The 14,575-nt window shown below is 46.7% G+C and overlaps 1 protein-coding gene across 4 annotated transcripts in view; it reads left to right on the forward strand.

The window, feature by feature from the left end:
• Nucleotides 1-513: 513 nt before the first annotated feature.
• Nucleotides 514-14,575, forward strand: part of CAPN3 (calpain 3) — a 156,609-nt gene continuing 142,547 nt past the window's right edge. For 3 of the 4 annotated variants that reach the window (XM_066608459.1, XM_066608460.1, XM_066608462.1), the window contains exon 1: nucleotides 514-1,063. In XM_066608459.1, the coding sequence (XP_066464556.1) occupies nucleotides 773-1,063 (291 nt within the window). In that variant the 5' untranslated portion in view covers nucleotides 514-772. The remainder of the gene's footprint in view (nucleotides 1,064-14,575) is intronic. The other variant, XM_066608463.1, reaches the window with a different exon arrangement.

The raw sequence follows: 14,575 nt of genomic DNA on the forward strand, positions 1-14,575 counted from the left end.
AGCGCAGCTCGTGTGTACAGTCATATTGTTCTCTATGAGTAGCGTATTCAATGCTGTGTATGTATGCAATACAATATGAGACAGGGTGGGGAATTAAAAAAAAAAAAAAGAAGAAACATGTCACACTGCGCTTGACCGTGTGCGTGAGAGATGCTGTCATGGCCAGTGCACTATCACAGCCATACGCAGCAATAGCCGACAGCTGTGGCGGTAAAAATGCTGCATGATCCAGGTAGTGGTCTACGCATGGGGAAAGGAGCCTTTACTAAAGAGATAAAGATAAAAAGTTGTGAAACGCATCCTTTTGCTTTGTCTGAGCTACAGGATATGCAAAGCAGGATGATGGCAGCAAGATTTCCCATTAAATAGCACTGTTAATCAGCTGGAATGCATCTTTCATTTAAGGCAAGTTGTAACTGAACATATGTTCCCGAGGCCACGTTATGATCAGAGGAATCCGTAAGAGCCTCAGTGTTTATTTTTAGTATACTGGCAGGAACTTCTTCAGATCACCAGGGCAGAGAAGGCAAAGACTTTCCAAAGTTCACACAACAACCTGCTCGTGCACCAACACAGAGGGTTCCTTCTGGATTTACATGAGAAGAAAAGTGGAAGTCATGTTTTTTTTCGCCTAATTCTTATACATGTTAAAGTAAGAAAGTAACCACCCTGAAAGAGAGTGGTTGCATCACCAAGAAACTTCCTCTAATCTCGGCAGTTACAAAACTTGTAGGTCTGTATTATTGTGCACTTCTTCAGACACACCTTATTCATGCCGTCAGAAGTAGTTGTCAAAGTAGTACAGCCGAGTGGATCTGGCTCAGCTCCTGCCAGCAGTACCAATGAAGCGGCCCCAGGAGGTGTTGGCGGTGGAGGCATCTACTCTGCCATCATCAGCAGGAATTTGCCTATCATAGGCGGGAAAGGAAAAAACTTTGAAGAGCTGCGGAAAAAATACTTGGACAAAAAGGTTCTTTTTGAGGATCGAGACTTCCCGCCAAATGACACTTCTCTATTTTATAATCAAAGATATCCTATCAAGTTTGAATGGAAACGCCCTCCTGTAAGTAGCTTCTTGTTTTGTGAGTGAATTTGAAAATATTTGCAAAATTGTACAAACTTCGAGATACAGGTTGGTTTTTCACAGAGTTTTTTGGGGTGAAAACCTCCAGTTTGGGCCCCAAAGTTTTATTTATAAGCCAAGGCCAGGAGTGAATTTAAAAAGAAAATGTTTAAGTCCTGCCTTTAAATATCCCTCGAATCTACTTCTGGCTTTGCCACAAAAAGATGAATGAGAAACTGCTGTAAAATTATCCATTAAAAAAAGAAACTCTATATGAAACCACCCGTTAGAAATACAATGGATTAATGTAAGTAGAGAGACAGATGATATGTATCCTCAAGGCCTGATCCTAGGTGTGAGATTGACGTCAGTAGCTCTATGTAAATATTGCAGCACTGCAACTGAACTTTCAGATGTTTTAATGAAGAAAATGCAACTAGTGTATCTGTGCTCTATTAGACTCTGTTCACATTAGTGTTTAATAGTGTTTTTACGCCAGTTAAAAAAATCAGAACCCTGATGGTACATAGTCGTAATCGATCCTTTGCTCTCTCTGGCTTGAGTTTGTATCAGTTTGAGGACTAATTAAACATAGCTGTAATGGCTTTGCTGTGTGTGAACAGAGCCTTAAGATGCCCATACATCTTCAATAGCTGTCCACCAAACAAATCAGGTATTTCCCCTAACTCCCCAAAACACATGAACACTTGTTTGGCCAAACATTCATGTGGTAAGCCAGGTCCGGAAAGTTTTGCTGCTGACTTATCACCAGAGGAGGCAAAAAGATGAAGCATTAAAATTCAGTGTGCCCAATTATTGTATGATCTGTTGAGGGAACGCTGAGAGGTCCCATATACAAAAGAGTCATCCATCTTCACCAAAATCGGCAGGTTCGGACAAACATAAGATGAATGAAGTCCTTTACTTCAGACCATAAAAACTCTTTTTATAAGAGATTTTTACCTTTTACCTTATTGTACAGGTGACACAAATTCAATAATATGTCTCAAAGGGCTTGTACAATCTTGGTACAACCCGTTCCCCACTTATTAACATAACAAATTGTCACATTCTCAATAGAGATAAGCGAGCATACTCGCTAAGGCTAACTACTCGAGCGAGTAGCGACTCGTGTCTAAAGATTCGGGTGCCGGCGCGGGTGACAGGTGAGTTGCGGCGGTGAACAGGGGGAGAGAGGGATCTCCCCTCCGTTCCTACCTGCTCTTCCCCGCCGCCGGCACCCGACTCTTTAGACACGAGCGGGCAGATACTCGACTAAGGCACTACTCGCTCGAGTAGTTAGCCTTAGCGAGTATACTCGCTCATCTCTAATTCTCCCCTCTCCCCATCGCTGTTCAATCACTGAGCTCTGTTATTGGCTGCAGCCCCTGTGACGTCCCATAAACTGGGTGGGACTGCAGCTGTAAATTGAGACCAGAGCAGCGGACCGAGCACCGTTGCAGGACACAGCAGAAGCAGGGAGATGTGAATATAGGAGTGGTTTCACATCTGTTTCGGGGATTCCAGTTTCCTTCTCTCTTTGTGAAGCAGGAAGAGGGAACCCCCATCGCCAAACGATTCCGTTTCTGGACATGCCCCATTGACTAAAATGAGGTCCGCCCAGCTTTTGGACAGAAATAAAAGCGCTGCATGCTGCGCTTTTTCTTCCGGGTTTGTTAGACGCATCTGTGATGGAAACCCCGATCAGAGTTTCCAATGCAGATGTGAAAGCGGCCTATGACCATTAGTTATGACACTTAAAGGGGTTGTGGTTCCCGCGCCGAAACGGGTTTTTTTTTTTTTAACACCCCCCCCCCGTTCGGCGCGAGACAACCCCGATGCAGGGGTTAAAAAAACAAACAGCACAGCGCTTACCTGAATCCCGGCGGTCCGGCGTCTTCATACTCACCTGCTGAAGATGGCCGCCGGGATCCTCTCTCTCTGTGGACCGCAGGGCTTCTGTGCGGTCCATTGCCGATTCCAGCCTCCTGATTGGCTGGAATTGGCACGTGACGGGGCGGAGCTACACGGATCCGGCATTCTGCACGAGCGGCCCCATTGAAGACAGCAGAAGACCCGGACTGCGCAAGCGCGGCTAATTTGGCCATTGGAGGCCGAAAATTAGTCGGCACCATGGAGACGAGGACGCCAGCAACGGAGCAGGTAAGTATAAAACTTTTGATAACTTCTGTATGGCTCATAAATAATGCACAATGTACATTACAAAGTGCATTAATATGGCCATACAGAAGTGTATAGACCCAATTGCTGCCGCGGGACAACCCCTTTAATGGGGAACAGGTTGTATAGAGATGGGTATAAGTCGGACAACGCCTTTAATGGCTGCATAAGAAACATAGTAAAATAATTTTCTGAGCCACTTGATTAGGATACAATGGATTCTGATAGGTATTGAAAATGTTGTACAGAATTTAACAAAATAAGTCCTATTATTTCATGTGACGCATTCACGGATATTTTCTTACTGTTCTAATTGTTACTAGAGACAATGCATATATTGCATAACTTGAAAGACGATTGAATGAATATTTTATCATTGAAGCAACTATAGCAAAGAACTGTGCATTGTTCTATTTAATTCTTGTCATTGTTATGTATGTTACTGTTTTATTGTAGACGAAGTGTATTTTCATACTTAGAAATCTTAATCGGGAGTTCTAAAAGTGACCCGCCTGATTCTCCCCTTCCCCAAATTATGATTGCCTACTAAGGCCGCGGTCAGATGTTCGTGTTTTTTTGCGCGCAAAAAAATGCGCTCCACTGATCTGCAAAATGCACGTGACTGAACCTCCGTGCTTCTTTTTTTTTACATGTGCGCAAAATAGTGTGTTCAGGCCTCAAACGGGTAAAGTTCATATGCCCATTTACTAGAGCATCTGTGCTTGTAGATTGATAAGAAGGCAGATTAGGTACAGTCTTCCATTCATCATGGTCCCATCAAAGTCAATTTAATATGTACCATATAACATTGTCCACCAAGAGTAATCTCATGCTATAACAAGTCATATCAATTGGTACAAAACAGCACTATTCACATGTAAGAGGAAAAGAATAAAGATAAAAATATCAAACAAACACAAGGCACCACCAGTTGTTCAGATACATACTGGTTGTACCACTTCCCAAAATTGCATATGCAATGCCACCACCAGTCTGCATACAAGCATTGAATGAGATTACTTCAAGATCTTATAATAGTCCTACTGCTCCGTCCAGATAGACTTAGTGGCTGCAGCATTCCACAACCATCATGCCACTCCAACACAAGTGCTCCTCATGAGTTCATCAGGGAGCCATAAATGTATTAGATTGTCAAGGATCAAACCTGGGACCTCCTGCACTCTAGTCAGTAGCTGTCCCTACTGAGCCACCCATTCCTTGGACAGTTCCCATGCATGGCTCTTTGACTTGTTCCCAGATCCTGCAAACCCATCCTCTGTTCTGACCCTGCCTCTGTTCCTAATTAGGCTCACTATAAAAGCCTGACCCTGCCACTGCACCAGCACGTGATTATGTCATCCGTAGCGGCACAACCAGTATTAGTTGTCAGGATGGGTGGCTATCGGGGTCGCCGTGCCCGCATGGCGGATGCTGTCGCCCCTGCTGCCAGTGCGCGTCGCAGGGGGACTCCTCCGCTAGTCATCACTCCTGGCCGCCCGACTCCTACACGGCGCAGAGGTGCTAGGAGCATGGCAGCTGCTGCCCGGCGCCGTGTCCCTGTTTCCATGGCAGCCTGTTGCATCCCTACGGACCTAGTCTGGTCTGCTAGTGCTGAGGGAGGTTCTCCCAGCACTTTCTGATCATCCTGCTGCTGTCAGGTGCCCCGCCCCAATCAGCTGCTGGGGCCGGAGCTCTGACAGCTTTTAAACCCTGCAGTTGCTTCCTGACACTGCCAGTGTTTGTCTAGGCTTCCTTGCACTCACCAGCGTTACCTTGGATTCCTGTTTTCTAATGTATTGACCTCGGCTTTTCCCCTGACCTGACTTCGTCTCCTCCTTCTGTACTGTGTTTCTCCGGACTGACTTTAGTGCTTGACCTTGGCTTGCTCCTGGACTGGTTTGCGGTTTTCCCTTTGTGCTTCGCTGTGGTTGTCTGTTTGTCTGTCCATTTTGTTTTCTGTTTCCAGGGATTGTGGATTCCCTTAGCCAGTGTAGGGACCGTCGCCCAGTTGCCCGCCTGGGGTTAGCCAGGAGTGGAGGCAAGTAGGCAGGGACAGGGGTTGTGGGCTACGTTTCAGGGACCCCTGACTCCTGCTTTCCCTGGTTTCCTGACATTAGTATTTGCATCACTCTGATATGGCAGTATAACTCAATTGGAGAAAATACCTGTCTACCATGTCAATGGCCAAACTTATCATCTACACATCAGTATTATATGCTACCATGGTAGCACATCTGCTCCTGCGCATTGGTCGACTCATGAGTCTTAGATGTAGAACCCAATACAATGCACACATCTGCCGACTCTTGTAGCAGAGAACAGGGCTGATACATGATAACTAGGTCCCATTAACACATGGATAGAGACAGAACACACATATTATGGAATAATCAAAATACACACTGTATCCTAGAAATAGCCTCAAGTTCTAAAATAGACAGGTGTCATATTGTCATATGACATGAGGATTAGTACTAACCCTGTAAATCATATATAGCCCAATATAAGGTAAGTATAAAAATAATAAATCTGATACAATGAGAATACATCAGGGTTGGACAGAAAAGGAAACCACATCATTCGATGTTGATATTCGACTGATTTAAATACAAATATCAGTGATTACAAATCCAAATTTTATGAAGAAAAGTAGCAAAATAGTATTCTTTCACCAGGGAGAAATAGATGCTAAGGCATATAACTCCTGCCATAAATAACAAGCAAAGGAGAGAGCCTCATTTTACCTGCTATGTTTCATAGACCGAAAGCGGTAAATCCTTTTGTAATTCCTTTTGTAACAGTTTCTTGTCAAGATCACCTCTACATGGAGTGGGCTGAACCACCTCCAGAGCTGCAAATTTTAATGCCCCTGCATCTCTCCCATGACCTTTCACATGTGATGGGCTACTAGTGTGTCTATGATGCTATCAATGTCCCCAATATGCTCACAAATCCAACTATGGAACTGATGAGTGGTCTTCCCTATATACATAGGACAGGTCCATTGGCACAAGTAGATGAGACTTGCAGTGTAATAAATTCACAAAATTCCATATCTTAAATACTTGCCCCTTGCCAAATTCATATTGACCTTTAATAAGGTGCATGGAAGAACACGCTGCACACCCACTGCAAGGAAAATTGCCCAAAATACGTCTTTCAAGCCAAGTGGCCCTTGGTCTCATATAGTGACTCCAGATCAGTCTATCTTGCATGCTTTGACTTCTTCTTATTAAGGTAATAAGAAGACAATCCAGAACAAATTCGCATAGATTAGTGTCGGTCTATAAACTACTCCATAACTTACAAAAAAATTGACATACTATACTGCATCTATCGTCATAGGTGACTATCATTTTCAATTAGACCTCTACGATACTGCAAGAGACAATGGTGCATCTTGAACTGGATGAGTCCATCGTCATCAAGCCCTCCGATAAAGGGAACAATCTGGTGATTTGTTCTGGATTGTCCTCTTATTAACCCGTCAGGGTGCTAGCTCTTTTTAGGATCAGGTGATACCAATAGGGCTGAATAGATGGTCAAACGAGTTAGCATATGACCCTGGAAATCCTGAAGGCTAGATCGAGGGGTGACTACTCCCTACTGATCCTCCTCAATCTCTCCGCAGCATTTGACACTGTTGACCACAAACTCCTCCTCAGTATGCTTCGCTCCACTGGACTAAATGACACCACCCTCTCCTGGTTCTCCTCCTACCTATCTAAGCGCTCCTCCGTCTCCTTTTCTGGCTCCACCCCCCCCCTCTTCCCCTTGCTGTTGGGGTCCCCCAGGGCTCACTCCTTGGCCCCCTCCTCTTCTCCATCTACACAGCCCCTATTGGACAAACAATCAGGAGATTTGGCTTTCAGTACAATCTCTATGCTGACGACACCCAGTTATACATACACCTCTTCCTGTGACATTACAGTAACCTTCCTCTAGAACGTGATCGACTGTCTGTCCACTGTCTCTAACACTAACACTATGTCCTCTCTCTACCTAAAACTGAACCTCTCAAAAACTGACCCACTCCTGTTTCCGCCCACTACTAACCAACCTCATTCTGATATCTCTATCTCAGTATGTGGCATCAGCATAACTCCGAGACAGCACGCCTGCTGCCTTGGGATTATATTCGATTGCAATCTCTCACCACCTATATCCAATCTCTTGCCCAAACAAGTCACCTGCACCTCAAGAACATCGCACAAATCCACCTTTTCTCACCGTAGACACGCTTAAAAACGCTCACTGTTGCCCTCATCCACTCTCAGCTCGATTACTGCAACTCGCTGTTGATCAGCCTCCCCCGTGCCAGACTTTCCCATCTCCAATCCATTCTGAATGCGTCTGCCAGGCTCATCTTCCTGTCCAGCTGCTACTTGGATGCTTCTGCCCTGTACCAGTCATTGTACCTGTCAAATACAGAATTCAATTTAAACTCGCCCCCTTCATCCACAAAGCCCTGCACAGCACCGTGCCGCTATACTTTGCTTCCCTCATTTCAATCCACCACCCAGCCCGCGCCTTCCGCTCTGCTAATGACATCAGACTGAGTGCCCCTTTTAATTTGAACCTCTCATTTCAGCCTCCAAGACTTCTCAAGAGCAGCACCTGTCCTCTGGAACACGCTACCCAAAACTGTCTGGGCAATCACTGACAAAGTTTCAGGCATGCTCTAAAAACGCACCTCTTCAGGGGAGGCATACCATATGTCCTAAACTATACCCTCTTTACTCCGCCTGCTAACATGTTCCCTGTCCTACAGACTGCAATCCCTGCTAGCCATTATCAACTGCCCCCTGCATTCATACCAATTCAGCCACTATACGGATAATGTCTGACCATTGACTGTGTATAGCACCCCTCACTCTTCACCTCGCCATACCCGGCACATCTCCAGCCCTTTTACCTTCTGTATCACCCCATTATTTGTAGTATGTAAGCCTGTTGGAGGAGGACCCTCACCCCTACTGTTTCCATCAATTGATTACGTCATGTAACCGTGATTTTGTTTTCATTCCCCCTGTCTTGTAAGCGCTGCGGAATATGTTGGCGCTACACAAATAAAGATGATGATGATTATTATTATTATATTACATTACTTAAGGATCAACAATGATGTCTTGATCACGAGGGGAATCCTTTGATATTTTGATCTTTTTGGAAATATGTAAGTATAGGTTTTAAAGGATTGTATAATTAAGTTTGATTTTTAACTCCTTATTTAGACAGCAATTATACTGCATTCCAAATGTATTTCATTAGGGCAGTGATTTGTTTTCTTGTTTTTTCTCCATCCCCCAAACCCTAAGATACAGACTGATAAGTTCTGCTAAATTCTAAAGGTGACATACTGAGACCTGGTCTCCAAATTCATATAAAACATTGTATGGATTTTTTAACTGAGGAAAACTTTTTTATGATGGCCATAAACAGATTACTAGAGGGTTCAGCTTTGGGACATTATTTTGCATACTAACTATATGTCTGCATCATTACATATGTACTGGAATTACTATTGTGTATAATTTATCCAGAGTATTAAAGTATTCTACAGAAGTGCATCAATTGAAGTTAGGATGAACATGATATGTGAAACTGGGCTCGCGTCTTGAGTACTGTCGGAAGTCAATAATAATGGCAAGTCAACACTAATATATGAAAAATGTGATACAATACCCCAGGATAACAGAGAAAAAAAGAGGGTTGAAGAAATTTAGTTTGTTGGCATGAATATTTTTCAAACCAAATCTTGGTGCTTGTCTTTAAAAAGTTTTTCATAATGGATTCACCCACGTTTTAGATTTGACAAATACCTCTTAATTTGCCAATGCTTTCAAGATAAACTTATAGTTTTCTGAATATTGTGATTTAGTATTTTTACGGCTATTTATGGTGCTATAGGTTTTCAACATGTGCTATACTCGCCAATGTATAATGTCTAGAGATGAGCGAGCGTACTCGCTAAGGCAAATTACTCGAGTGAGTATCGCTATTTTTGAGTACATGCCTGCTTGTCCGAAAAGATTCGGGGGTCGGCAGGGGTGAGGGGTGAGTTGCGGGAGTGAGCGGGAGGGGGAGAGAGAGAAAGAATCAGAATAAGTTCATAAAGTGCTGAAAGAGCCCACTATACAGCCAACTATTCCAGCATCGGTTGGTAAGACTGGTGTGGACCATAGAACTGGACACAGCTTAGTGTAAAGGCCACATGCAATGCTATAGGGTCTTAGTCAGTCAGAATCAACATGATTGCTCTTACGAGCTCCTTTTACACCCTCCATATGTTATATTTACCACCTGCTTCAAGAAAATGTAAATCTTATATTCAAAAACTTGGGGTTGGTGCACTGTTGCTATTAGATCTAGGTCTTATGATGCAGCAGAACACATTCTGTGGACAATTCTGGAGGCAAACTTTGTTCTCTGTGCACATGCACTCAACTGTGTCTATGCCAGTTTATGTTCCTAAAGAGGTTTAACCCTTTTCAATCCAATTTGTATCCTGGTTTTCCTAGGGGGCTTACTATTTTTCTGCCGTTATACAACAGCGCTATATGCTGGCTAAAGCCAGTACTGCATGAGGTGACACATTGGATAGGCTCCGACAGCAGAGAGGATGGCAACATACAGTAAGAGAACCCCGACGGACGTCTTCCAACATCAGAGCTGTACAGCCTTAAATCATAATGTCTTCAGAGGTCAGACAGTGGATTGGAAAGGGTTAAATATTGCATTGTGGTTTCATCACAGCAAAATGAGACAATGGTTTGTACAGCAGAGTTTTCTAGAGTAGTCCATGTGTCTTGTATGAAGAGAGAACAATAGATGATTCTGACTCCATGTCACCAGAACTAACTTACAGCATGCTTGGCTAAGCAATCTGTTTATTATGTTTTAGTGTATTAGGTTTAAGCCCCACAACAGGTTAATTTATTAAACGTTCTACTGTCCCATGACCAAACATGATGTTTTTGACATAGGGCATGGAACCATTTCAGCTACAGTAGGTTCACTAATGCTGCTACCTCTGTGTAGAACTGGTATCTGAATATTATTTGGGGACTGTATTGCTGAGAGCGAGCGATACTACTACACAAAGCGCTAAACTGCTATATATATAGTTGTTGGGGGGCACTGAGTGTCCCTGAAAAACATTGCAGTAGTTAGATGTATATACTATATGTATTCTAATGCTAAGAATTATTTATGTGAGCTTTACGTACACATACAAGTTCTAAGTTGGTAGTATACTACCGTAATGTTAACAAATTGTATGCCTCAAGTGCTCCATATTTGTCCTAAAAATGTATGGAAATACTATTACATGGTGTGTGGTAAAGATGTCATCGGGTGTTGTGTAGAGATGAGCGAACGTACTCGTCCGAGCTTGATACTCGTTCGAGTATTAGCGTGTTCGAGATGCTCGTTACTGGAGACGAGTACCACGCGATGTTCGAGTTACTTTCACTTTCATCTCTGAGACAGCGCGCTTTTCTGGCCAATAGAAAAACAGGGAAAGCATTACAACTACCCCCTGCGACGTTCAAGCCCTATACCACCCCCCTGCAGTGAGTGGCTGGCGAGATCAGGTGTCACCCGAGTATAAAAATCGGCCCCTCCCGCGGCTCGCCAAAGATGCATTCTGACAGAGATCTGACAGTGCTGCTGGTGCCGGAGCTGCTATAGGGGAGTTAGGAGTTATTTTAGGCTTCAAGAACCCCAACGGTCCTTCTTAGGGCCACAACTAACCGTGTGCAGTAGTGTGGAGGCTGCTTTTTGCAGTGTTGCACTTTTTTTTTTTTTGTATATCGGCCGTGCAGAGCATTGCGTCCTGCAGTAATTTTACATTGTCCAGGGCCAGTAGTGGTGAGGCAGGGACAGAAGACATATTTAGTGTATATAGGCAGTGGGCCTTTCCAAAAACATTTGGGAAAAAAAATCTATTTGGGCTGCCTGTGACCGTCCTCAGTGTACTGGGTCTCTGCTGGGGGTAGTTGTCCTAATTCATACGCAGCCAGCTAAGTGTTACAGCAGGCTTGCGCAAAATTCTTTCCTGCCTCTGTGTTGCCTCTTACATCACCGCTGTATTCCTGTCCACAAGTGTACTGGGTCTCTGCTGGGGGTAGTTGTCCTAATTCATATGCAGCCAGCTAAGTGTTATAGCAGGCTTGCGCAAAATTCTTTCCTGCCTTTGTGTTGCCTCTTACATCACCGCTGTATTCCTGTCCACAAGTGTACTGGGTCTCTGCTGGGGGTAGTTGTCCTAATTCATACGCAGCCAGCTAAGTGTTACAGCAGGCTTGCGCAAAATTCTTTCCTGCCTCTGCTGTGCGTTCCGTAAGCAAAGTCAGCCTCCAATCACAGGCCAATAAGTGGCACATTTAATTACAGCGTTCTGTTTCTGCACTACTGGTAATACAGCATGCTGAGGGGTAGGGGTAGGCCTAGAGGACGCGGGCGAGGACGCGGAGGCCCAAGTCAGGGTGTGGGCACAGGCCGAGCCAGTGCGGTGGCCAGGGGTAGAGGCAGGGCCAGACCGAATAATCCACCAACTGTTTCCCAAAGCACCCCCTCGTGCCATGCCACCCTGCAGAGGCCAAGGTGCTCTAAGGTGTGGCAGTTTTTCACAGAGACGCCTGACGACCGACGAACAGTGGTGTGCAACCTTTGTCGCGGCAAGATCAGCTGGGGAGCCACCACCACCAGCATGCGCAGGCATATGATGGCCAAGCACCCCACAAGGTGGGACGAAGGCCGTTCACCGCCTCCGGTTTGCACCACTGCCTCTCTCCCTGTGCCCCAACCTGCCACTGAGATCCAACCCCCCTCTGAGGACACAGGCACGAGTGCCTACCGGCCTGCACCCACACCCTCACCTCCGCTGTCCTCGGCCCCATCCAGCAATGTCTCTCAGCGCAGCGTCCAGACGTCACTAGCGCAACTGTTTGAGCGCAAGCGCAAGTACGCCGCCACGCACCCGCACGCTCAAGCGTTAAACGTGCACATAGCCAAATTGATCAGCCTGGAGATGCTGCCGTATAGGCTTGTGGAAACGGAGGCTTTTAAAAGCATGATGGCGGCGGCGGCGGCCCCGCGCTACTTGATTCCCAGTCGCCACTACTTTTCCCGATGTGCCGTCCCAGCCCTGCACGACCACGTCTCCCGCAACATTATACGCGCCCTCACCAATGCGGTTACTGCCAAGGTCCACTTAACAACGGACACGTGGACAAGCACAGGCGGGCAGGGCCACTATATCTCCCTGACGGCAGATTGGGTGAATTTAGTGGAGGCTGGGACAGAGTCAGAGCCTGGGACCGCTCACGTCCACCCCCAGAATTGCGGGCCCCAGCTCGGTGCTGGTATCTGCGGCGGTGTATGCTTCCTCCACTAAATCACCCTCCTCCTCCAACGCAACCTCTGTCTCGCAATCAAGATGTGTCAGCAGCAGCACGTCGCCAGCAGTCGGTGTCGCGCGGCGTGGCAGCACAGTGGTGGGCAAGCGTCAGCAGGCCGTGCTGAAACTACTCAGCTTAGGAGAGAAGAGGCACACGGCCCACGAACTGCTGCAGAGTCTGACAGAGCAGACCGACCGCTGGCTTTCGCTGCTGAGCCTCCAACCGGGCATGGTCGTGTGTGACAACGGCCGTAACCTGGTGGCGACTCTGCAGCTCGGCAGCCTCACGCACGTGCCATGCCTGGCCCATGTCTTTAATTTGGTGGTTCAGCGCTTTCTGAAAAGCTACCCACACTTGTCATACCTGCTCGGAAAGGTGCGCTGGGTCAGCGCACATTTCCGCAAGTCCAAGACGGACGCTGCCACCCTGCGGACCCTGCAACATCGGTTTAATCTGCCAGTACACCGACTGCTGTGCGACGGGCCCACACGGTGGAACTCTACGCTCCACATGTTGGCCAGGCTCTATGAGCAGCGTAGAGCTATAGTGGAATACCAACTCCAACATGGGCGGCGTAGTGGGAGTCAGCCTCCTCAATTCTTTACAGAAGAGTGGGCCTGGTTGGCAGACATCTGCCAGGTCCTTGGAAACTTTGAGGAGTCTACCCAGATGGTGGGCGGGGATGCTGCAATCATTAGCGTCACCATTCCTCTGCTATGCCTCTTGAGAAGTTCCCTGCAAAGCATAAAGGCTGATGCTTTGCGCTTGGAAACGGAGGCGGGGGAAGACAGTATGTCGCTGGATAGTCAGAGCACCCTCGTGTCTGTATCTCAGTGCGTTGAGGAGGAGGGGGAGGAGCATGAGGAGGAGGGGGAAGAGACAGCTTGGCCCACTGCTGAGGGTACCCATGCTGCTTGCCTGTCATCCTTTCAGCGTGTATGGCCGGAGGAGGAGGAGGAGGATCCTGAAAGTGATCTTCCTAGTGAGGACAGCCATGTGTTGCGTACAGGTACCCTGGCACACATGGCTGACTTCATGTTAGGATGCCTTTCTCGAGACCCTCGCGTTACACGCATTCTGGCCACTACGGATTACTGGGTGTACACACTGCTTGACCCACGGTATAAGGAGAACCTTTCCACTCTCATACCCAAAGAGGAAAGGGGTTCGAGAGTGATGCTATACCACAGGACCCTGGCAGACAAACTGATGGTAACATTCCCATCCGACAGCGCTAGTGGCAGAAGGTGCAGTTCCCAGGGCCAGGTAGCAGGGGAGGCGCAGAGATCAGGCAGCATGTACAGCGCAGGCAGGGGAACATTCTCCAAGGCCTTTGCCAGCTTTATGGCTCCCCAGCAAGACTGTGTCACCGCTCCCCAGTCAAGGCTGAGTTGGTGGGAGCACTGTAAAAGGATGGTGAGGGAGTACGTAGCCGATCGCACGATCGTCCTCCGTGACGCCTCTGCCCCCTACAACTACTGGGTGTCGAAGCTGGACGCGTGGCCTGAACTCGCGCTGTATGCCCTGGAGGTGCTTGCTTGTCCTGCGGCTAGTGTCTTGTCAGAGAAGGTGTTTAATGCGGCTGGGGGAATCATCACGGATAACCGTACCCGCCTGTCAACCGACAGTGCCGACAGGCTTACACTCATCAAGATGAACAAAGCCTGGATTTCCCCAGACTTCTCTTCTCCACCAGCGGACCGCAGCGATACCTAAGCAATACGTAGGCTGCACCCGCGGATGGAAGCATCGTTCTCTATCACCATCAAAAACGGGGACCTTTTTACTTCATCAATCTGTGTATTCTATTCATCCTCCTCCTGAAACCTAACGTAATCACGCCGAACGGGCAATTTTTCTTAGGCCCACAAGACTCAGTCATATAATTTTTGTAAACAATTTTTATACGTTTCAATGCTCATTAAAG

Source organism: Eleutherodactylus coqui, chromosome 6 (assembly GCF_035609145.1).
Source record: "Eleutherodactylus coqui strain aEleCoq1 chromosome 6, aEleCoq1.hap1, whole genome shotgun sequence".
Classification (NCBI taxonomy): Eukaryota; Metazoa; Chordata; class Amphibia; order Anura; family Eleutherodactylidae; genus Eleutherodactylus; species Eleutherodactylus coqui.